A 25,653-nucleotide genomic window follows, 5' to 3' on the forward strand; every position below is an offset into this window, starting at 1 on the left:
CCTGATCCACAAAAGGGCAGGTTAAGGGGTTGAATCCTTTAACAAGGTTAAATATCTTTTCTGATGTATATTGATGTAATCCATATATGCAGTGTTACTTTTCCGGTACTATGTGACCTCTCAAGTTACACAGTTTACGTGGCATTGTTCATTGTATTTAGTTCAATAAGGAGATAGGAGATAAAACTGTTGTATTTTAAGGATAAATACCTTATGTACACTAAAGTTTAGAGGTCCAAACACTACTACCACTAAATGTTTTTACAAGGTTGATAATTACTTTGAAACTAAAGTAAAACTAAAATGCCTTACACTTTTTCTTCCAGCATGCTACAAATGAAAACTGATGAGAAACTGAATGTGTCTGATGGGAATACAGCAAGTTGCCCTTTGGGCCCCATTAAGATGTGCCTTAATCGTCCCATTGAATGGAATCTGAATTTGACAACAGCATCTCTAGTGAGCTGCACAGTTCATAACCAAAATCTCAAAAGTGAAGAGAAATAGATTGCAGTTCTTGCACTATCTTTATTTTGTATGTCAAAATTCCTTCTGAACAATAAGCATTTATCAATTGATCTTGAAGTATTTCTAGTCCTGTGATTTGTCTTTATATTAAATCATTAGCATTAATCATTTTGATTATATTCTTTATATGTTTTTATATGTTTTACATCAGATCATTGTGGAATTTTGTAGTATAAACAGATTTTGATGTTTCTCTTTTTAATAGTATTATGTGAATTTTTAATGCCCTAAGTTTAAATACATAATTGTCCCCAGTTTTATTTCTGTGCACAAAGTTTTAATATATAATACATTGTGATTTAGAAAGCTAGTATTGTAAAGATTTGTGATGATGACCTGACCCATGAGCAATTGTAAAACAGTTGGATACCAACTACCTCGAAGCAAAATTGGTTAAAGAAAAGGCAAAGGTATCTCTTAGAAGTAAATCTCCTTCAAAGTTATATATGTACACAAGAAAAAAGTTGATCATAGCTTATCATTGAGTAGCATGTTTCCATTCACAGGTAAATTTGAGATGATCAGATCTTTCTCTGTATTTTAAACCTATGAGTCTGTGGGCTTTAAGAGCAATGGTACAATTGCATGTTTACTGTTCAGCAAATCTGTGCCTCTTGTTAGAGAAGAATACTATTTGGTTTCTGTAAGTTACCAGTTTTGAATGAAAAATGGTAAATGGATTTACATCTGTTTTATTGTACCTTAGCCTTTTATTTTAAAGTTTAAAGGGATGACTTTTAGAAGCAGGATATTCCCTTACCTTTAATAGTGCAAAGCACAGTTTCAGCAATGGCTACATGACTGTGTCTAAAAGCTGAATACTCAGAATACTAAAAAATTTGGTGCTTAAATTCAGTTTTCCCATGCCAGAGAAAGCACGCTTTGGTCAGGTGAACCATATGAGAACATGGCTCCTTTCTTTTTGGATGACCTAGCCATGTGTGAATGGGATTTTAGTTTGTTATATTTCTAAGATGTTTCCTTGTATCACATTTAATGTACCTTTTCAGTCCTTCTTCCAACCCCCTGCAAATTATCTTTAAAATGACAACACATAAGGAATTTAAAGCACAGGACACAGAGCCAACAAACAGAATGAAGAACAATCATCTATTTTTCATTGACTTTCTAGCATTACCAATTTTCCTGTTGCTTAATAAGTATTCTTGCTTTGTAACTTTGACTCCTTTTATAAGTTCTATGAAGCATATAAGTATAGCAATTTAGTTCTAAAAACCAGTGATTGATCTTTAGCTACATCTTAGAATTTCACCTTAAGTAAATGGCCTCTAGTAAATAAGCCTTTAAAAAGCACAATTATTAAAACAGATCCATGTTAGGACATTTCTGAATAATAAAGCGAAAAGGTGTTTTGTTGGGTACTGCAGAAAAAGGGGACCAATTTCATACAGTACAAGTTTCATAAGTCAGGCCAAGTGTCAATTTCAAAAGACAATAAATGAAATTGACAGTGAATAGTGCTCATAAATTTGTAGAGTATATACAAGAGAACTTCCTGTCACATTATTTTCCCACTAGAATTATCCACAGTAAATATTGTTATGCCAAAAATACAGAGAGCAGCTTCATGGTTAATATACATTTATGTGGACACCTCCCTAACCCAGGAAACACTCACAAACAAGGACTCCCATATGCAAATACTTTAGGAACAGGCTTCCCAGGCAGATAGCATCATCAAAACTGTTTTCACTGTAGGAATCACAAAATAAGATTGTCAAAATAACTGTTGAACGTTATACTGGTCTTCCTCACTGGTGACAAGCTCCTTTCTAGCCAGTTTGTGGTACTTCGTTTTCCCTTGAAATGTTACTTGTTAAATGTGTCCTGAGGCGGTTTCATCTTTGTTGGTTCTAAGTCATAAGCTTCTCAAATGCAAGATACTAGCTAGTGATACTTGAAAGTTTTCCATAATGCCATGATTTAAAACATAAAGAGTTCTTGAGAATCATTTGGAGAGCCTCTTTAAAAATGAGATTCCTAGGCCCACCTCAGATTGTGATAAATCTGTGTGACTAATGCAGATGGTCTCTGGACTATAATAACTGATGCTGTCCTAATGCTTTAATACAGGCCAAAGTAATGTGGAGGCACACAGCAGAAAATCTGAAAGTCATCACGTTTTTTCTAATTTTGACAAAGGTAACTTTATTAAAGCAAGTAACTGGACATAATTTTAAAGGATTCCACCTCCATCATCTTTCCTAACTCACATCTTCATTGAGAAATTGTGCAAGGTTAAGTTTACTTTTTTCTAACGCTGCTGTTTTGGCTCGTCTTGGTAGTCTCATCTTCATTTCTGATTCTGGTTCTGGAACTTCATGATCACTAGATGTTGAAAATACATGAATTTAGATATAAGTTTTAAAACCAGCTTATTTATAAATAAAACGTTTTTGTTTCTGACTCACATTCTATCAGTGTGTAATTGATAGCCTGATTCCATTGACTTAGCTGAAAACTAAATTCTCAAACAGTATCAAAAAACACTGACTTAGCTATTCAGCAAAGTAAATCATGGCAAAACTTAGGTAATGATTTAATATAGTATAAGGGAACCTGGTGTTATACAGGAAAAAAACCCACAAACTTGTAATGAAGCTTGTAATTAAACGAGGACCATAACTGTCCAAAAGAGATTTCTTTGAAACTCAAGAAGTGGAAAAAAAATTAAGTTCTCTTGATTTAAGCAATAAATTTTGAAAACACAGTAAAAAACAAGTTTCCCCTTAAATTACACTTGAATTTAATCAAGACAGTGTAAAGATACATACTGAAAATACAAATAATACAATTTTGCCAATGAATACAAGACAGCTACCAACTTTCAACTCCTAACAGTGGCTTGACAGAAGTCAAAAATAAACACTCTAACACACAATATATGCAAGTTATAGACAGAAGTATTCTATCATTGTAAGTATAGAGAACCCAATTATTATCAAAATCAAGAGTTTGTTAACTAAAGATCAAAGAGGAATCATATATAGTCATGTAATTAGAAACTGAAACAACATATTAAAGGCAGTACTAAAGACCATGCCAACTAATAGGCAAAAGCAAACAAGCCATAAGTCAAATGCTCTTGATAATGGAATTTTAGACTATATACCCAAAACAGCTACTTTTAGTTTTCACTATCTTGTTATATATTTTCTCTCAATCACAAGAAAATTAGTTTGTTTCTACTTCTAGACATAAAAAGTGAAGATAGGCCTTTATTAGTCTAGACATGCATGACATACCTTTCAGAATCAGCCTCAGCAGTCTGACGTCTCCTGTTTGTCCTAGCTGAAACTGTCACTTTTCTTTGTCCTTTAAGACAGTATAATTCATTATCAGAATTTATTATCAATTGCTTATTATTTTTAATCTGATTTCCAGACTAGCCAAATCCTTTGATTTCAACACAACAATCCTTTTCAACACATCTATCTGCTACTTGTTCTAGCCATCTTGGTACCAGTTATCACTACCACAGAAAAAGGAACCCAAGCAAGATTAAAACTTAATTTCTTATGTAAGCACTAATAATGAGTAAGGGAAAATGAGGACATTTCAAACAAGTTATAAGAAGGCAAATATTAGTTCTATGTATTTAAGGACAGTATATAAAAACTGTGTTACCATAAAGTGCTTCTATTATGCTACAGCACAAAGTCTATGGAAAGACTGTTGAAAATTAGGGGTTAGAAAGGTAGGTTAGGTGCAGAAACAGGTGCTAAAGAAATAAAACTTTTTTTTCTTGAAAGGTGATGAAAAACAAATAGAACAAACATTAATTAGTAAGGTAATAATGGCTTATTATAACATGTACATAACCAATTCAAGTATGTGTTCTAAAATATAATATTTCAATGTAAAAACAAGAACCTTTATATACTGGGGATTATAAAGATTCTACTTACTAGAATTTTACAAGGTTAAGGAGTAAGACAAAGTTTGGCTTGTGATGTTTCTCATTTATAAGAAATAAAACAGTATGAATACATGAAGTTTGGTCTATTAAAAAGGATGGAGTTCTCATTGTGTGATATACAACAAAAAATAATCTGATCAAAACCAAATTGTTCAATGTGACAGTCTGTTTGAAAATTATATACTCTACTTCATTCATGTTACACTTTTTTTTCCACTCCTTAGTTGTTTTCACTAATGCGTTTATCCCCAAGAAAACATCCAACAATATGGGACTAATTTGGAACAATATCCAGCGATTCGTATTTAAATAATTTATTGGTTACAAAACAATATTATGGCCAGACTCCATTTCAGACCAAATTAAATCTGCATCAGAAAGGGCCTTAAAAAATAGATTTCTAAAATTAAAATCATGGTTGGCTCATGGGTGGGATTATTAGTGTTCTTTATAATAGTTTGCCTGGATGTACTTTCTGATTCTTCTGTAATAAGCATGCACTGCTTTTGTAATAAGGAAATAATAAACCAATGAAAATATCTTGAATTTCAGATTTTTTTCCAAGTGATCCCCTAGTAGTAAGCATTTACTTTACCAACAAATCCCCTATTGTTGGATAGCCCTTGGGAAATAAGTTGGGAAAATATGAAATAAGATGGGAATAGAAGGAAAACAAAGCCCAGAAAAATACTACAGGGATTTTTTTTTTTAAATGTTTAGTTAAATGAAGGATACAACACAAATAACTAATAGAAAACCACCATTTAACCAAATCTTAATTCAACCCAAATTGTCCTTTGTAATATGATCTTTTGCAGCATAATTCTTTCAATCAAAAGCACCTAAAGCAACGCTGATTCTATAATCTTTAGACACAAGGCAAAAACTGACATCAACTGAAAGAATTAAGGATGCCGAAGACATTTTAAAATCTTTATTCCTAAGGAAACAAAGATAAGAAAACTTGCAAAACAAGTATTTTTCATTGGAAGATAAAATTTTAAACTTTTATCATAAAGATGGTCAATCCATACACTACCTCTGTTAGTCTTTTGCTGAGTAGATTTTGATGCTTGGGTTGCTTTTACACCTCTCAGAGGAGTCATACATACTTCTTTATTCTTTTCTGTTAAAGGGAATAATAAAACAATATAAATAAGATAGCTTCATGAAATATTTTAAATTGTGTTTTTAAGTCCAGTTTTTAAAAAACTGAAATGATACAGTTCCTCTAGCAGCTAGTGAAAAGTTATAAATCACCCTTTTGAAAATTTAAATACTGGAAAAGCAAAACTCCTCAAAAGATGGTCATTTGTTGAGAAATGCATGCCAAAACAAAACTTGAACAGTAGAATAAAAGCACAGAATCTTATAAATATTCTGGTCAGTATGTCATTACCATCTTCATTTTGAAAAATAGTTGTAGTCAAGCTGGCATCCTGTGTCGCTTCAGCTTGGTCACCAAATTCTTTATTTTCTTTTTCTAATTGAACCTTGATTTTCTCCAAAGCTCTCAGACATGTCCTATCTTTTACTTGCTAGAAAAGAAAACATTATTAACATTTTATAAACATAGCATTTCCTATCATCTTTGAAAATAGTACCAATACATATCAAGTTGTTTAAAAACACTATATGAAATTTATGAAGAAAATACTTCAAATAAGTCACAATGTGCTAGCATATGTATAGTTTAATACAGCCATGTAAATTCTACATTTATAAACACAAAATAATTCAGCGTATATTAGAAACCACTTTACCTCTAGAATCTCATTCAATAGAACCAGAAGATCTTTTGCAAGATGGCTACTGAGTTCTAAAGAACTCAAGGCTTTTGTATAGACTCGTAGTTCTGGTGAGCATGGACTTGTTAAAATCTCATTGCAAATTTTCATAGCCAAATTGTCATGTACTGTTAAGGCCTAGAAAATTAAGAACAAATTCTTTGTACAGTGAAAATGATTATGATTATAATATAGTCTTTTTTTTTTTTTTTTTTTTTTTTTTTTTTTTTTTTTTTTTTTTTTTTTTGAGACGGAGTTTCGCCCTTGTTACCCAGGCTGGAGTGCAATGGCGCCATCTCGGCTCACCGCAACCTCCGCCTCCTGGGTTCAGGCAATTCTCCTGCCTCAGCCTCCTGAGTAGCTGGGATTACAGGCACGCGCCACCATGCCCAGCTGAATTTTTTCTATTTTTAGTAGAGATGGGGTTTCACCATGTTGACCAGGATGGTCTCGATCTCTTGACCTCGTGATCCACCCGCCTCGGCCTCCCAAAGTGCTGGGATTACAGGCGTGAGCCACCGCGCCCGGCCTATAATATAGTCTTATACATCTAATAAACATTTCCAATTAATTGTGTTGCCATATCCCAAATATAAAATGTCTAAAGCCAAATTTAACATTCCGCCACACCCCAAAATAAGCTCCCGTTCTTGACTTCTTGTAGTGGATGCTGTGATATAGGGCCCAGTTCTACTCCCTTTAGGAAAGAAGCACTCCTTCCCCAGCTGCTGCACATTCTGGAGGGTAAAAGTTTCCAGCAGCAGTTCTGATATAGGCTGATGACACTGTACTTCAGTGGACCTTGTCCAAGGTTATACCTCTTCTCCCAAAGATTAGTCCAAATCCAATGACTGGCCAATGCTCAGGTACAATGTCTCAGCTTGTCTCCATTCTCAACAACTCAAAGGAACATCCCAGTTCTGGAATTCCCTATGTGATCGGCTGGGGCCTTTGCTTGCACAGCAGTAGATGAACTTAGTGCTATGCCCCAACTTACTTTTCCCTCACTCTTCCAAGGTGCTAGTCATGAGAGTACTCCCCAAGTAAACTGTCAACAGCTCCTTTGAAGACTGCTGTTACACACACTTAGAGTTTTCCTGGAGTCCATCTCCCTTGCCTCTCAAGCTCTTTCTTTTAGGTTCTTGTACCCATAATTGTTTATTAGCTCAATTTCTATTCTTTCTACTTTATATTATTACTTTCTAGTACTTTTTCTACAAGCTAATTATGCAGCTCTTCGACTGCTTTCTTTATTAATATTCTTTTCTTTCCGCTCACCAATTCATCTCACGTAATCATCACTGACCACAAAATTAATCTTTCTAATAACTGGTTTTCATGACATTAACCCTTTCATCACAAGCCCTGCATAGTTAATCCATTGCAAATAGGGCCAACTCCAAATTCTCCACATTGACCTTTAAAGCAATCTATAATCTATCTCCAATGTTCTGCCCTAACAGTCCTATTCAAGATCCTTAACCAAAATAATCCTTCTACACTTCCCCAATATCTGCATAACCATCTACATATATCACCTTTACTAAAACATCCTTCCTCTACCCAAACCACTCCCCAAATCCCAACAAGGCCTAACTGAATTTTGCTCAATGAGTTTTAAAACTAATGCTGTACTCATCATTCCTACCACATGACTCTTGCCCTTGTCTCAAGTCATAAAGTGCTTTAATAGCTCTATTACTGACCCTTACCTAATTTTGCCTAATATCCTTTGTAATCTTATCTTTCCAATAATATACAAAATATGACTTGAACAGAGTTGCCTATCACTAAATATCAAACAACAAAAAAAGAGTAATACTTTCAACTTAATCAGTTAGCATCTGAAATCACTAATATATTAAATTTCAAAAGTGGTAACAAGTTTGACCAAATGCCATTAAAGGATTTTTTAAAACCTGCATAAGTTCACTCTGTGAGTCAGTGTGCAATTGATTTATCTTCTTTGAATTAAAAGCCAAAAAAGCTTCAGGTGAGTTCTATTCTCTGCATTGTGCTTCCTTGTGCCAAAAGCATAGCAGGTAAGCCAACATTTGAAGACTCAGTAAGTCCTAGATAACATAGGTTATTACTTCAGATTAACAGTCAGTACTAGGTAGGGAAGAGCATGGTAGGGGTGGTGAATTTTTAGTAACTTCAGTAGCAAAAATGTTAGCACTGATTTCTGTTTTCGTATGATTTCTCCATATTTCCCAGGGTCTTGCTTTTTTGTGCTTCGTGTTATATGTTTGAGACAAAAGTCTAAAGATCAAAATGCAGTTCCTCGTATTTCAAGGGGTCTTTGAGAGACATTATTTTACCAAAACAGTGATCTGCACGCAGTTATCATCCTCACTCACCTGATAATCTTGAGAAATCTTGGCTTGAGGATTTAATCTACTTGGTCTTGTCAAATCTACAAGTAACTCAGCAACATTTGTGATATCAACTTCAGCTAAAGGAGAAGATGCAGGGGCATTGGCCAGTGTTTGCAGGGTTGGAAGAAAAGCTTCTTCAAAGCATTCCTGATTAGTCCTATTGAGAAACAAATTGAAAGTATGTTGACAGGACATTATTTGATGAGAGAAAAAGCATGACTCTAAAAACTGTTATGTATGAAATTCAAAAATTTTATGTGTAAAATTTGCTCATCAAGATAAAGTACATTTTCATCTAGGAAAGAGCCAACAATTCAGATAGATAAAATCTACATAAGTTATTGTCATTTCATCATGTATCCACTAAAGATAGAAAAAGTACCAACAACAAAATATTGTTATAGATATAATTCATGAGGGACCTGAATTTGATGTCAAGTCAGATTTTGATTTACTCCTATGACTCAATACCTGCTTGCATAAGCAAACATGGGGAAGAACACGCCTAGGCAATGTCGAAGTCGAACATCCTCTTCAGTCACAGGATTGTACCACAACAAAATAAGACGAGAAAGAATCCTGCTGCTGACCAAAAGCCCAGAGAACATCAGCTTGGCTAGTCCTTCAGCAGCTCCAGTCCTAAGTTCAGATACCTAACAAAGATGACATTCATTAGAAGAAATTTATTTGTATCTCCTTTTTAAGCCTCACAATGTCGCTGTTCTACAATATTTTTATATGAATCATCCAAAAATTATTTGTGTTATTACCAATTCTTTAAAGGCACATAAAAAGACTGTTTCTTCACAGCTAGACTAACAATTTTAGACAAATCTAAAAGACTGGGAGACTAGATAAATGCTTACTCTAGCCATGAAAAATTCAATTTTCTTAAACATTTTTAAAAGCACCAAAAGCTTTTTATAACTATTGGAAAATAAAAATCAAAACATATATTTAAATGCTTAGTGTTTCTAAGACATAGAAAACTCCCAGCAATGGCGCCTGACATTAGAGGAAGGTGCCTATCTATAAGCGAAAGCTCCATAGGTAGGAGTAGCAATTTGTCTGAGTAATGGGTAGAATGTGAACAGAAGATGTAGAAGCAGAGGGCATTCCTAGAAAGAGTAAACAAAAACAAGTCTAGAGAAGACAAAGGAAAAGACAACTGGATGTACACAGCCAAAACAATGAAGCTGGACCTTAGACCACATAAAAATACTAACTGAAAATGCATCAACAGCCTAAATATAAAAGCTAAAGCCAGAAAACTCTCAGAAGAAAACAGGGATAAATCATGACTTGGACTTAGCATTGGATTCTTAGATAGGACACCAAAAGCAGAAGCAACAAAAGAAAAAATAAATGCGTCTCCAAAATTAAAAATGTTTAATACATCTAAGTTATCAAGAAAGCAAAAAAACAACTTAAACAATAAAATAGTTGCAAATTATACCTGATAAGGATCTACTACCCAAACTACATAAAGAACTCTATAAAGACAACCAACCTAACTTTAAAAAAGGGCAAAGGTCTTGAACAGACACTTTTCCAAACAAAATATACAAATGGCCAAGAAGCAGATGAAAAGATACTCAACATCACTAGTTATTAGGGAACTACAAATCAAAAAAACCACAATGAAGTAGCACTTCATATATAATAGGATAGCTATAATTTTTAAAAAACTGGAACATAAGTGTTGACAAGGATGTGGAGAAATGGAAAATGTTGTACATTGCAGGTGGAAATTCAAAATGGTTCAGTCACTATGGAAAACATTTTGTTAAGTTCTCAAAAAGTTAAATGACTCAGCAACCCAATTCCTAGATACCCAAAAGAATTGAAAACAGGTACTCAAACAAATACATATGCACGCCATGTTCATAGCAAGCAGCACTATTCGCAATAGCCGAAAGGCAGAAATAGCCCAACTGTCCTTCAGTGGATGAATGCATAAACAAATCACCGTATATACATAAAATGGAATATTCAGCTATTTAAAAAAAATGAAGTACTGGTACAAGATGCAATGTGGATGAATCTTGAGAACGTTATGCTAAATTTAAAAAGCCAAACAAAGAGGTCACATATTATATGATTCCAATTATATGAAATATCCAGAATAGTTAAATCCATAGAGTAGAGATTGGTTGTTGTCGGGGCTGGCAGAAGGGGGAATAAGGAGGAACTGCTTAAAGAGTAGTTTCCTTTTGGGATGATGAAAATGTTTTAAATTAGATGATAGAGGTGTTAGTTGCTCTTCATTTTGAATGTACTAAATGTCAATGAATTGTTCACATTAACAGTGTTAGTTGTGGTCAAGCACAAGGGCTCACACTTGTAATCCAAGCACTCTGACAGGCTGAGGCAAGAAGATCGTGTAAGTCCAGGAGTTCAAGACCAGCATGGGCAACATACTGAGATGAGACCCTGTCTCAACAATTTTAAAATCAGCAGGCATGGCAGCACATGCCTGTTGTCCCAGCTCTTCAGGAGGATCACTTGAACCCAGAAGGTGAGAGGGCAGTGAACTATGATCGCACCACTGCACTCCAACCTGATGACGGAGCAAGACCCTATCTCAAAAAATTAAAATTGTTAACTTTTGTTGTATCACTTCCACCTCAGTGAAAAACTATAAGCTGTATAAAAAATTTTTAATCAGTTGGTTAACATGTGCTATAAAAATAGTAGCTCAAGAGTACTTAAAAGAGATCCAATACCATACCCTATCTTACATATTCTACCCTCCCAATATAAAATTATTCTAAGCTATTTCTTAAAACTCTTAGGGATAAATCTTAGAAGTTTCTAAATCACAAATACAATGTAAATGAAAAATTAATAACAACCCCCTTTAATAATCACTTCATTTTTGTTTATACTTCATTTCTTTGCACATACAATTTGATAGTGAGAAATTAGGTATGATCGTGAAAGTTAGGATTTAAATACAATATTTAAAAAGAAAGTATCCAAATTTAAAATCCAGTAGGAAAAAATAAAATACAAACAGCATAAACAAATACATGCTGAAAATGGCATTTCATAATCACAGGACTGGATTATTTCTTACCTCACTATCTAAGAAATCAGAAAGGAGTTTCAACACATTCTTAGCTGTAGCCGTCTCTTCAACTTCTTTTGATTCTTGTTCATCATCACTGTTTATTTCTGTACCTTCACAATGAAGGGTTTTGATTTTAGTTTTAAATGGTTCAATCCCAAACGTCATCAGTTGGTCAAAGATTGCCTTTAAAGCACTTATTTTTATTGTGACATCATCAATTTGCAAAACCTAAATCAAGATATTCCCCACCAAAAAAAGTAAATTCAATAAAATGTTTTTATTGTTTACATAAAATTAATATCTATCTTTTTTCTTAGTCGAATTTCAATGACAGTGTCAAGTCTAAAGAAAATGTCACTTTTCAAAGATATAGTTAAAATTTCAATGTAAAAAAACATTTTAATTTATTTGAATCATAACATTTAGAGCTATATGCTTTAAGAAAAAGTTAATCTTCACAGTCAATAAAAATTTCTGGAATTAGACTCAGGCTGAATTATATTCTTCGTTCCTTTTATTTAAAAGGTATCAACAATGCCTTCATCCATGATTTTATTTTTTAAGATTCAGATAAACTGTTCAATTATATTGATAGTGTTCTAGCCCAGCTGTCAAGAGAAAAACATTATATTCTAAACAATGAAAGGCATTCACTAGAACAGTATTCTCCTAGGTTATAAAGTTTGATTTTTCTCTTATTAGCTCAATGAATTTAGAATTCATTAATAGCAAATTCAGTTTTCAGCTGGATTACTTTATGAAAAGACGTGAACCATGAAACTCAGCACTCTGTATGAGTCTAACGTTAAAAATGCACACGGATTTCAAAGCCATGGAAAAAATACAGAGTTCAGTATTTATATTATTTTTAAAAACTTTTTTTTTTTGATAGTCTCACTCTATGGCCCACGCTGGAGTTAAATGGCAAAATCTCGGCTCACTGCAACCTCTGCCTCCTGGGTTGATGCAATTCTCCTGTCTCAGCCTCCTGAGTAGCTGGAATTACAGGTGCGCACCACCACGCCTGGCTAATTTTTGTCTTTTTAGTAAAGGCGGAGTTTCACCATGTTGGCCAGGCTGGTTTCAAACTCCTGACCTCGGGTCCGCCAGCCTCAGCCTCCCAAAGTGCTCATACACAGGGTCCAAAGGTGTGAGCCAATTTACTATATTCTTTAATGTAATTAAATTTAGATAATTGATAAAATAACTTGGCTTTTAGAACAAATAAAAATCACCCGTAAAATGGTCAAAATAATGAACTAAGAAAAAAATGCCTTAATTTTTCAAAACTTTTAAAGAAATTTCAAGAACACTTCCTGCTTGCCAGAAATGGACGATTGTGAATTCAGAATGGTCGATTATGAAGCAACACTGGACAGCTGGGTCATTCTATCATCTTTAAAATATTATATTCACTTGCTTTCCAGGAAATCAGACCATTTCTCTTCTACTGTCCAATTCTCCTTAACCCCTACCAGTTCCTCTTCATCTCCCCTACCTTTATCTGAGGCTTAGGGTCCTACAAAGTTGACCCCTACACTCATTCAATCTATACTCATTCCTCAGGCAACTTCCTATCTCCAAGCATTGCAGACTATCAGATGCAATACAAACATCAATAGAATAAGGACTTCCGTCTGACCATCTTGGACCTCTGCCCTATACTCCAAACTCATATATAAATGCCTATTCAATATATCCACTTGTACCTTAAACTGTAAACTTATCATGCCCAATACTGTCTGCCATAAACCTGCTCCTCTGCTTTCCCCATCGTAAGAAAAAACAACTTCATCCATCCAGTTATTCTGCCCCAAATCTTTAACCTCTACCTTTCTCTCACATACCACATCAGATTCATTAGCAAATCCTAAACTTTATTTTCAAATTTAGGTTACCATTTCTGCTCACAGCCTCAATAATCACAACGGTCATCTAAGCCATCACCGTCACTTTCCTAGATTATCAAATACCTTCCTTATTAGTATCCATGCTTCCATATTTGTACCCCTATTTAACACAAGGAATCTGCAAACAGCCCAAATCCATTCTACCACCTGTTTTTGAATAGCCTGCAAGTTAGGAAGTTTTGCATTTTCAAATGATTTTTAAAAGAAGAAAATGTATTACATGTGAAAATTATATGAAATTCAAATTTCATTGTCCATAAAGTTTTACTGGACTACAGCCATACTAATTCATTTATGCATTATCTACAGCTGTTTTCACACTACAACAGCAGTGCTGAGTAGTTCAGACAGATCGTATGGCCCACAAAGTCTAAAAATATTTACTCTCTCTGGCCCTGTACACAAAAGGTTTGCCAACCCCTCCCTGGTCTACACCACCTTATGCCCAGTGAGATGATAACAATCTTCTATTCAAAGCCCTCCAATTCCTTTCCATCTCATTTATAGTGAAAGCTGACATCTTTACAGTCTATAAAGTCCTAGAAGACATGGACATCCTGCTGCCTGCAAATCCTTTTTTATATTATTCTTCCCTTTGCTCAGTCTTTCCTAGCCATATGTTCTCTTGTTCCCTGAACACACCTAAAGTCCTACACCCCAGGGCCTCTTCCCTTGCTTTTTCCCCTTTTTGGAAGCCCAGATAACCACGTGATTCACTCTCGCACTTCCCTCTGGTATTTGTCCAAATGTCAACTTATTAGTGAGGTCTTTCTCAACCAAACTGCTCCCTCTCCTCCTTCCCATTTAGTCCCTTTCTCTGCTTTATTTTTCTCCATCTGATATATTGTACACTTATTTTTCACTTTGTGTTTCCCCTTCTAGAATGTAAGCTCCATTAAGACAACACCTTTTATCTTGTTTTATTCACTACCTACCTACTTCATTTCTTCAAAGTCTTTAACAGTTGCTGGCACATAATATGCACTCAATAAGTATTTGCTATGCGATTAAAAGAATATCTTAAATAACTGGCATTTCATCTTTTTCCACAAACACATTTTAATAAGAAATCAAAAGATAAAAAGTACTGAGTCTCCAAAGATTATCCATAATAATAATCATCATCAATAAGCACCAGAATAGATAAATTCAGAGTATTAGCATTATCACCACAGAGTATTTCAGAAAATAAAACAGAGACTTAACACAAGATAAATCCTACCTGCAATAGTAATACAAAGTGTTTACTTGCAAAATCCTTATTCTGTAGTCCACAGCATCCCAAGCATAAAACAGCCAGGTTTCTTACTACAGGATGAACACTTATTATTCCAGGAAGAATCTGAAATGAATCAGAAATTAAAATAATTCTGACCAGGGTAACAAATGTATAGTAGTGTACTAAAATCATATTCAAAATGACAATTTCCATATGATTTCATGGATCTACTTCATTTCCCTGTTGTCTATTAACTCAAAGATATCATTTTTCACTTTTAAAGAAAAATGAGTAAATATTAAATAGCCAGAATGACCTTCCTAAAATAGTCTGATCATGAGATACCTCCCCTCCACCTGCTAAAAGGCACTCAGTGGCTTCCCAATGCTCACAGAACAAGATAAATCTCCTTAACATGACATATACCATTCCCTATTGTATAGTTTCTTTCAGAATCTTCTTATGCTACCTCTTGCTCTCAGTTTGTTCAACTAGTTTCATTTGGATTCAATGCTATCGAACAGAAATATAATAAAAGCCACAAATGGGAGCCACTTATGTCATGTAAGTAGCAGTCATATTAAAAAACAAAAGGTGAAACTAATTTTAATATATTTAACTCAATATAACAAAAACCTTGTAATTGTAGTATTTAATCAATATAAATACTATTAACAAGATAACTCACCTTCTGTTCTTTGTACTAGTCTTTGAAACTCAACATGGTTTCTTCTTTTCTTTTTTTTTTTCTTTTTTGAGACACAGTCTTATGCTGTCACCCAGGCTGAAGTGCAGTGGCGCAATCTCAGCTCACTGCAACTGCAGCCTCTTAGGCTCAAGTGATCCTCCCACCTCAGCCTCCCAAGTAGCTGGGAGCATAGGCCTAAGCCACACCTGGCTAATTATTCTATTTTATTTTTGTAGAGATAGGGTTTCACCATGTTGCGTTGAGATCACTGTTGTGGTCTCCAACTCCTGAGCTCAAGCCATCCACCTGCCTTGGCCTCCCAATGTATTAGAATTACAGGTATAAGCCACAACTCCCATCCCCAATGTGTTTTAGTCATTACAGCATACCTCATTTTGGACTAGTTTTTATAAGCCATGTGTAGCTGGCAGCTACCATATTAAGCATTCTCTATCTTTTTCATATAAAGTCTACTCAAATATCAGACCAGAATCACCTTCAATGAATATGTCAAATCCTGCTATTATAAGTTCACATATGGTCATAACAAGCACTAACAGCACAAACTTTCACTTTTTATTTACTTCACTGATGCTCCTCTCACTTGACCAGATTAATGAGGACAATCTATATCTCATTTTCTTTGTATACCATGTATACTTTATTCCCAGAAATTAGTATGTAATAGATGTTCAGTAAATACTTCCTCAATGAATAATTTATGAATATTTTCCCAATGAATAATTTATTAAATTTTTTATTTAAAACATAGTAACTTCATAAAAATATAACTTTTATCCAAATATCTTTTATATTCTTCTACTAATCTCTTTCAATCTTTAGCCATAGACTTTTATACACTTAATATCATTATGACCATTCAATTTTGTGTCCCTTCTTCACATAGCACTGTATGCCTTTCCCTCATATATAGTCTTCATATTTACTACTTCAATTTTGTAGGGCCAGACATAAAATACCCAAGTACAACTTAAAGAGCACTACTTTTCACTAAAGATAATTGCTTCTCTAAAAATAAAGCTAAATTCTAATGGTTGAGTACAAAATAGTATTTCTCCAGAAGCTCTAAACTATTAAAATTGGTTTTCTTTACTACATTTAGGAACTCACGACAACCAAGGAATTAGACTTCAGATCACATTCACTGGCTAATTCTCACTAGTATCAAGTCAATACAATTTTGAGATACTTCTTTAAGAGCCTGGCTACATATAGAATTTGCTTTGGATGAGTAGTACTATCAAAACAACAACAAAATACTCCACTAATACTGTGACCATTAGCTTCATGATGTGTCTACCGAACACTTGAAATGTGACTAGTCCAGTTTAGGATGTGCTGTAAAGACTTAGCATGCAAAACAGAATGTAAAGCACTGCAAGTTTTAATATTGAGTAAATAATGAAATAATTAATATTTTGGATATATTGGATATATCCAAATAAAACAGTTGGATACATTTAATACACTAAAATTATACTTTTTTTTTACTTTTTTTAATGTGGCTACTAGAAAATGTAAAGTTATATATGGTTTGTACTATATTCCTTATCAGAAAGTAATGTGCTAGAAGAATCTTACAGTACTTGTGTACCTATGGGAATTACCTACAAAGGGTTATTTTAAAAGTCCTTTAAATATAATAAATAAATTCCTTTCAGAGGGCATATAATATGATCAATTCAGTCTCATTATATAGCAAGATTCCAGTACTTAAATATTCCTGGTTATGTTTCAGTATCTCCTCTCTTATTATTCAAAGAATGAAGATATTCTGTATCTCCTTCTAGTATGAAATCATTTTTTCAAATCTTTAAAAGATTATAACTTATGTATCAGGTCCTTAACATACATTATCTTATTTAATCCTCACAATATGAAGTGGCTACTATATTTATTTATTTATTTATTTACCATTTATACTTATCAGATATTTAAGATTGTAATCTGTTCACTTTTTTGATTTTGAAAGAACACATTACTTATAAAATAAGAAAGGACTGGACTAAAATAAAGCCCAAGAGGCCACCAACAAACCAAAGATTCGATGATTCCATTCATAGTTGCACTTATGCCTGTTGAAATGGACATCTGCTTCAACAGTTCATAGCATAAAATAAGACATTTCTGCAATGTTTCAGCATCATTCTAAAATGAAGACAAAATATTCAGCATTAGTAATATCTTCTGCCCATCTCTTAAATGTTTGCTTTCTCAGGGCTTTGTGTAGGGCTTACTGTCACTCTATATAGACTCTGTGAGTGATCTTACAGCTATCACACAGATAGTAAGTGGTAGAGGCAGGATTTTAAAATTGACAACTTCAGCCAGGCGCAATGGCTCATGCCTTAATCCCAGCACTTTGGAAGGCCGAGGCGGGTAAATCACTTGAGGCCAGAAATTTGGGAGCAGCCTGGTCAACATGGCAAAACCTCATCTATACTAAAAACACAAAAATTAGCATGGTGGTACACACCTGTGGTCCCAGCTACTTGAGAGGCTGAAGCACAAGAATCTCTTGAACCCAGGAGGCGGAGGTTGCAGCGAGCCGCGATCATGTCACTGCACTCCAGCCTGGGTGACAGAGGGAGACTCTGTCTCAAACAAAACAAAACAAAACAACCTGACAACCTCATTTATCATCTATGAGCTAGCCCAGCTATTTTCTAAGTTTCAGATTCATATATACAACTGCAAAAAGACATCTCCTCTTGGATGTTCCAGTCTCCTCAAACTCAACATGTACACAAATCTCTTCTCTTCCTTGTTCTCTATCTTCATACTGCCATCACCGTCTACCCAGCCGTCTAAACCAAAAGACCTAAGATATATTCCTGACTCCCTTTTCTCCCGATTACTCATTTCTAAATATCTCTCAAGTTCATCACTACTTTCCATATCCACTGTTATTACCTTGTTCAGACTACCATCATCTGTAAGTGTCCCAACCCTACTGTATGTCTCCCAACTATTATGCCTGTCTAAGCTTTTACTACTCTCCTATCCATTTCCTGAACAACAGTGATCTGAGACATATGAGTTACCTAACCACTTAAAATACTAGTGGTTCACTATGATCCTTAAAATACAAAATTTTTAATATTGCTTACGCAAGGCCTTACATGACCTAGCCCTTAATTTTTCCCCAGATTTTTCTCTTGCCTCTCCCCATCAATTCTCTTGTCATGTGGACCTGAAGTTTTAAAACACAACAAGCATTCTTTAACTTCTGGACTATCACAGATGTTGTTCCATCTATCTACAATATTCCCTCCATAATTCATTGAGAATAGACAGCACAGAATGAGTTAAAAGCACAAGTCTAGAGCCACTTCTTGGGTTTAAATCCTGCCTCCACCATTTACTATCTGTGTGATGTTGGGCAAGTTACTTGCCCTTTGTAAAATGAAGATAATAATAGTACCAACATCATAGGCCTATAGTAAGAAAACGAATTCACATTTGTGAAGTAATGCTGTGACCACGACAGAAAAAGTATCCTCTAACTGTTAGATTACATTGTTATTTTTATTCAGATCTCAGGATAAAACATGTTCTCCTCTGGGGAAGCCAACAATACTCTACCAGCATTAGATTATCTCTCCATAAAACCTCTATACTTCCCTGATCATAGCATCGATTACGCTCTGTTGAAGTTGCACTTTAACAGATTTATAGTCCTCAAACAGGACAAATGAACACATAAATGGTCAAAGCAAGTCAAGTTAAACAGGTACTAACCATGATAAACTACTTTTGCTAATTTTTTAATTTTGACATACAGTTTGTCATTTTCAGATGATATTTTCAGATTTTATTTTAAATTTACTTTCCAAATTTAATAACCTATAATGGTCCACAGACTTTGTCAAACAAAAGAAGCTACCAGCTACCAAAATAAAATTCAGGCATATTCTTTTGGAAGGTGGGTATTGAAGTTGGGATGTCTATGGCTAAAGAGATCAAGAACATAACTCATGAAACTCTCCTATATAGAAGGGTCTCCTATTTAGCATTCTCTTTATGAGAATAATCAGCGCATCCCTTTTAAAAGTACAATAAAAAATGATGTTCATTACAAAAGGTAATATCCCAAAAGAAATTAAAGTTAATATCAAATATTAATTGATACCTATCTTATGTTCACATATTTATCATTTGTTACAAGATAGAATGGTATCAATATCATTAACAAAAAATTTCTTTCAAGAGGAAAGAAATAATCCATTAAGAGTCTCCTTATCAAACTAATTTGTTTTAAAAAAAGGAACTACTGTAAAGCAAGTTTTAAATGTTACTAGACATATAAGTTTAGTATTTCATTAAACACAACAACACTGCTTAGCTTTTTCTAAAAACACAAGAGTAATTTAGCTTTAAAAAAGGCTCATGTTACCATAGAAATTATTTTGCTAGCAGTAGAAAAGAAAGGTCACGGATCTTCCACAAATAAGAGAAAAATAGATGCATTTTCCTTTTTTAAACCATTCAAGACAAAAAAAAACAAAAACAAAAAAACCCAGAAAACTCAGAAGTGAACCACTGGAAAGCTAGCTTCCCTGGTAAGAAAGAGTTCAGATTCTAGGTATTAGCATGACAAGGCAGCAAATAAAGACCTAATAATAATTAAGGCTTTTCAAAGTCCAAAAATAGAAACAGGGGAAAACTTTTTCATTTTAATTCATGTCACTGTTATAAATTGCTCCAAAGTAAATATATTTTGGCAATTCCTGCAGTTAGAGAAAAGATTTAGTTAAGATGCTTAATAACATCTGAGATTTAGTATGAAAAAAGTTACCTATACCTTCTCTATGTGGACTTCTTTAATTTCAAGTTGTTCTGTCTCTTTCAAAAGGTTTTTTCTGGCATCTTCTAATGCTTTTATTTCTTCTTTTAATTCTGATGCCCGATTAAAATCCTGTAAGGCAATGCAATTTTCCAAAGCTTCTTTGGCTTCGATGAGCTTAACTTTTATTTCAGCCATCTAAGAAAAGATATAAATTGTTTCAACACTAAACAAAAACTGTTCATATCTGCAGCAACTCAGGAGTATTATTTAATAACTATCGAGAATTTAAAGAGTCAGGCATATGCAAACTTGTAATTTTCCTGATAGAGATCTGCAAATCTCTGAGACTGACGTAAAATAGTAACGTTTTAAATGTTCTTATAGTTTAACAATTAAACAGTGATTATGTAAGAAACATTTCAGAACTGCACATCAAGAGGAAAGAATAGACTTGTACAACAACATTACACTCAAGCACTTATTTTATTTATATTATTTATAAAACACTTACCTTGAGTTCTTTCTTTCTTGCATCAGCTGGATCATCATTAACACCAACAGTAACAATGGGCGCCCGAATCTCTGAGATAATTTCTGTAACCTGATAAGTTATGATTCAGAGTACATGCTTTAATATATGTATGATACATCAGCAAATAGTATCAAAATGCTATATAAAACTCCAAGTAGTATCCACCATATATTGGATAATAGAGAAAAAAATATACAGGTAGAAATAGCACACATTCTGTTTGCTAGACAATTTTAGGAAGGAAAATAAATAAATAAATAAATACATATATATACCTGACTACAAACTGAAATTATCTGAAGAGAAGGGAAACAGGCACACAGACACTGAAAATAAATTATCCCTCATATAGTGTCTGAAAAACAGAAAAACGAATGATCGTGCTTAAGATGAAACACCATTAAATTCTCTGCCTGAAATCCTCAATCCTTCTCTTGTTCACCTATGTAGGAGTTAAATACAGAAAAATGGAATATCCTTTTATTCTTCCTTTGGGTACGCAATCCATAAATATTAACAGCATAAGAAAAGACTTTCCTTTCAGAACCACTTGTCCATTGGAATTGGCTGATCAGGAAATGGCTGCCTCCCAAATAAAAGTTGTAGAAGGGGTGTATATGAAAGGAGAAATTGGAAGAGATGACCTGTGAATTAACCTGCAACTGAAATTATATGATTTTTTTGAAAGAAATGATACAGATCTGTCTTTTTTGGCTATGCCAGAAAAAAATAACACTGAAATAGTATTATAGTAAACATTAATTCTGTATTTATCAAGCACTTTATAAGCAATACCTCACTGAACAATGAAAGGTAGGTTTCATTGCTATTCTTATTTGCAGACAAGTAAAAAGACTGAATAACTTGTCCAAAGTCACGAAGCCAGAAAGGGTCAGAGGGGATTCTAAAACCAAGTACGTACACTTTGAGTAAGCTCTCAAACACACTAGCACCCACTGCCTCATGGACAAAGCCACATCCCCACTTGTAACTTCCTACCAAATCTGCTCCATTTTTAACTGATTCAACAATGACAGGTACACTAAGAGGAAGAAGGTGATATTTTTAAAATATTCTGTATATGAAAAAGAGATAATTGGTTTTAAGAAATTTTAAAACTCATTAAAGAGACAAAGCTAAAACAAAACAAAGACAAAATCAAAAGTTCTAAAGAGAAAATAAGACAGTCTTCGGGACCAGGTGCGGTGACTCATGCCTGTAATCCAAGCACTTTGGAGGCCAAGGCGGGAGGATCACCTAAGGTGGGGAGTTCAAGACCAGCCTGACCAACATGGTGAAACCCGTCTTTAAAAAATAAAAATAATAAAATAAAAAAAGACAGTCTTCAATGTCACTGGCCAAAACCTCTTTATCAACAATGAGGAAAATTACTTACAATTTGTGTTCTCTTATTATCATCTATAATGATGTGGAGTAGTCTTCCAACAAGAAAAGAAACCAAGGATATTGGGATTGTGGGTAGAGTAAGAATCTCCTGTAAAATAGCCAGCAGTTTTTTTCTGCAGTCAAAAAGAACTAATTTAAATATCATTATGACAAAACGTATTTTCTCTCTAACATTCACCTATTCTGCAGACTTAATTACATTTGCCTCAGTTCTTTCACTTACATTTATCACTATAATAGGTACAAAAATCTGTATGCACAGACTTTAAGTCAAATATTCTTATTCCACACAAAAATAATTTTCAAAAAACTTCCTATGATTTTTAATAAATCAACCTGATAAAATGACAAAATAACAGAAATGATTCAACCTTTTAGAAAATGCTACTAGCCTTAAAAAACCTAAATAGAAACTTTTAACCAAAAACTGCTATTGGTTTATTCTGAGAAAACTGAACTAGAAAAATAAATGTATGTGTATACATGGAAACATGTATAAGGGAAAAGGGAAAAAAACTTTTTATACCACTTTAGAGAGCTAGGATAAATATGTTTAATTATATTGAAAAAGGCCTATATTACTATACAGGAAATTAGAAGAGCAAATTGGAATAAGTGTTAACATTTAGATATACCTTCCTCCTTCTTCATTGGTATCCAAAGACTTAATAATTAGAATCAATTGTTGACCTATGAATTCTTTTGTCATCAAATTTCCAATATAGGAAAAATCACCTCTGTTTTCTTCATTAACAACTGGAATGCTCTGAATATAACTAAAACAAGCAGAATTAATAAATTAGAATCTGTTAAGAAACATCAAACAAGAATTGGTTCCCACCATTAGGTCAAAAAAGGGCATTTTCAGGTCATATTAGTCTAAACACATAGATGTCTATGCCATGTAATTTGGTCTACAAACTCAATCCTATACCATTGTCATTAACTTTTGCAAACAAATTTATTGATGAATCAAATAATTTCGAAAATATTTTCAATAATGATTCAAATTTTTTATGGAAAATTTTCTGAAGGTACATATTTATATCTAACTGATATCTAATGATTTCAATGTCGCCAGCATTCTCCCAATTACAGATGGTCCCCAATTACAGGTGGTTCAACTTACAATTTTTCAACTTTAGGATGAGTTTATCTGAGAATTAAACTCATTTGACTTATGACATAGCCCCACTATAAGTCAAGAAGCATCTGTCAAGTTCTGAATCCCTTGTCCAAAAATCCAATTAGTCATAAAGATCTAACTTCATCATGTATAATTATCATTCTTTTATTTAAAAAAAATTTTAACAATAATTACACAAGTAATCCATGAATACAATTATCTTGTTTGAAAAAAATCAGAAAAATGTGGACAACTTCACAAATTTTTATTATTCTTTCTTAGGAACCCTAATCTCTGTATACACCACCACCATCAGCTACCCTTTATTCTTTTTTTTTTAACCTTTTATTTTATTACAGACATCACCACCCAAACTAAAGCCCTTCACAATCCTCACCAAGAGGGCTGTATATTTGGTAGCCTCTGCTTTTTGTGTGGAACATTAAAAAAAAAAAAAAAGTTACTTAAAAGCAGAACTAAGAGTGTAAACTTAGATAGCAAAGTGCCTTTAAGATAGAAGAAACATGAAAAACAATCCCGACCAAAAATGTCATTCAAAAAATGTCACCAGGTACAGGGGCTCACACCTGTAATCCCAGCACTTTGGGATGCTGCAGCGGGTGGATCACTTGAGGTCAGGAGTTTGAGAAGAGCCTAACCAACAGGGTGAAGCCCATCTCTATCAAAAATACATAAAGTAGCTAGGTGTGGTGGTGGGCACCTGTAAACCCAGCTACTTGGGAGGCTGAGACAGGAGAATTGCTTGAACCTGTGAGGTAGAGGCTGCAGTGAGTTGAGATCACGCCACTGCACTCCAACCTGGGCAACAGAGCAAGACTCCATCTCCAAACAAAAAAAAAAAAGTCAACAAAAATCAAGTTATAGAAATTGTGGTATAATATGTAATAAATAAGTATATTCTTATGTATTACAAAGTGACAACCAAAAGTAAATAAAAGCACATAAATTTCTGGCCACAAGATTAGGACTTTCAAGACATCAGCCACCCTTTAGATTCTAATAGGAAACTAAGGAAACCTACACAACTGATAACTATCAAAATCAATCAATCAGTAGAGTTACTCTTTTCTGACAAGTTAAAAGAAAACCTTCATTTATACTCATCTTTGGATCTCTCTCCACTTCTCCAGTTCCATCTTTAGCAAAATGCACAGCAACTTGGCTGAGGGTATTTTTTTTAAGTAAATTCAAACTGTTTAATTAATAGATTAAAAAATCCTCAGCTGCATAAATACAACTTGAAACTGACCCACCAATTTTAGTTACCATGAAATCTTCTCATTATAATGAAGAGACCACTCAAGAAAGTATTTTAAAGTCAAACAATTTATATTTAAGACAGCTTTCAACAAATTTCATTGTTGTCCATTTTAATCTAATTTGATAAGCCTCACTTCCTTGTTTGCTCTTTAAGTGAACACCTTAGTTAACCAATTGTTTCACATCAGAGTTCCCAGTCATTGAATCTACTGCCTAAAATATACAATATGCCTGAAAATATATTCCTGAGAATATTAGGAAACAATTTTTCAATTTAATTTTGTTTCTGTACTCAAGTATACTAATCCCACCTAGTGATGTTGCCCAAAAAAGAAAGTCATTCTATTTTTTAGGTATTCTTTCAACAATCATTAAAATAAATTTCTGAAAGTTTTCCTCTTTAAAGGTGAAGAAAACAAGTCGATGAAGTTAAAGTTACTTATTTCAAAACTCAAAGATTGAGTGACAAAGGAAATGTTAAACCCTGATCTTTCAGAAGGGAGGACTCAAGCTCTTTACAAGTCATCTTCTGATGACGTCCTTGAGGAAAACCCCTCCTCCTTTATGCCATTTAAATATTTAACATTTCCTCATCTTTTCTTGTATTTTCACTATCTTCTATAAACATCTTTTATATTCATACACATTATTAAACTCTGCCACAAACTCATTCCTTTTAAATATTTCCAAATATTTGGAAATATTTCAACATGGCCCACACAGCATTATAATGAATTCTCTAATTAAATGTCAAAGTCTGAAATAATTACCATTAAAACGCTTATTAGATTCACACAGGTTCTTCATGATGTTAATATGGGCTTGAGCTGTAGTTTCCCTATTGGCTCACATTTGAGATATTTATTCTAGATTTAGGACTTTTGCAGAGGAAATTTAGAGGCATTCACAGTTTTGCTGCCTAACTTCTATGTGAGACCATTATGAACAAAAGCAGAGAAGTGTTATTTTGTACA

At 33.8% G+C, this 25,653-nt stretch overlaps 2 protein-coding genes across 12 annotated transcripts in view; one reads left to right on the forward strand and one right to left on the reverse strand.

Moving 5' to 3' along the window:
• Positions 1-5,000, forward strand: part of LCORL (ligand dependent nuclear receptor corepressor like) — a 189,901-nt gene extending 184,901 nt beyond the window's left edge. For 6 of the 11 annotated variants that reach the window (XM_037742775.1, XM_037742773.1, XM_037742774.1 and 3 more), the window contains one exon: positions 327-451. Coding sequence is in view for 4 of the 11 variants with exons in the window: in XM_017540575.2 (XP_017396064.1) it covers positions 327-507 (181 nt within the window). In the remaining 7 variants the exon portion in view is untranslated. Of the gene's footprint in view, positions 1-326 lie in introns of all 11 variants that reach the window. The other 5 variants (XM_017540575.2, XM_037742777.1, XM_017540561.2 and 2 more) reach the window with 4 other exon arrangements.
• Positions 2,670-25,653, reverse strand: part of NCAPG (non-SMC condensin I complex subunit G) — a 31,497-nt gene continuing 8,513 nt past the window's right edge. The window contains exons 8-21 of the mRNA XM_017540577.2: positions 22,908-23,048; positions 22,262-22,385; positions 20,845-20,934; positions 20,349-20,528; positions 17,582-17,692; positions 14,839-14,958; positions 11,713-11,934; positions 9,105-9,286; positions 8,616-8,790; positions 6,232-6,393; positions 5,868-6,006; positions 5,508-5,594; positions 3,795-3,864; positions 2,670-2,877 (exon numbers count right to left, since the gene is read on the reverse strand). Coding sequence (XP_017396066.1) covers positions 2,754-2,877; positions 3,795-3,864; positions 5,508-5,594; positions 5,868-6,006; positions 6,232-6,393; positions 8,616-8,790; positions 9,105-9,286; positions 11,713-11,934; positions 14,839-14,958; positions 17,582-17,692; positions 20,349-20,528; positions 20,845-20,934; positions 22,262-22,385; positions 22,908-23,048 — 1,927 coding nt within the window. The 3' untranslated portion in view covers positions 2,670-2,753. The remainder of the gene's footprint in view (positions 2,878-3,794; positions 3,865-5,507; positions 5,595-5,867; positions 6,007-6,231; positions 6,394-8,615; positions 8,791-9,104; positions 9,287-11,712; positions 11,935-14,838; positions 14,959-17,581; positions 17,693-20,348; positions 20,529-20,844; positions 20,935-22,261; positions 22,386-22,907; positions 23,049-25,653) is intronic.

This window comes from Cebus imitator, unplaced genomic scaffold, assembly GCF_001604975.1.
Source record: "Cebus imitator isolate Cc_AM_T3 unplaced genomic scaffold, Cebus_imitator-1.0 Scaffold127, whole genome shotgun sequence".
Classification (NCBI taxonomy): Eukaryota; Metazoa; Chordata; class Mammalia; order Primates; family Cebidae; genus Cebus; species Cebus imitator.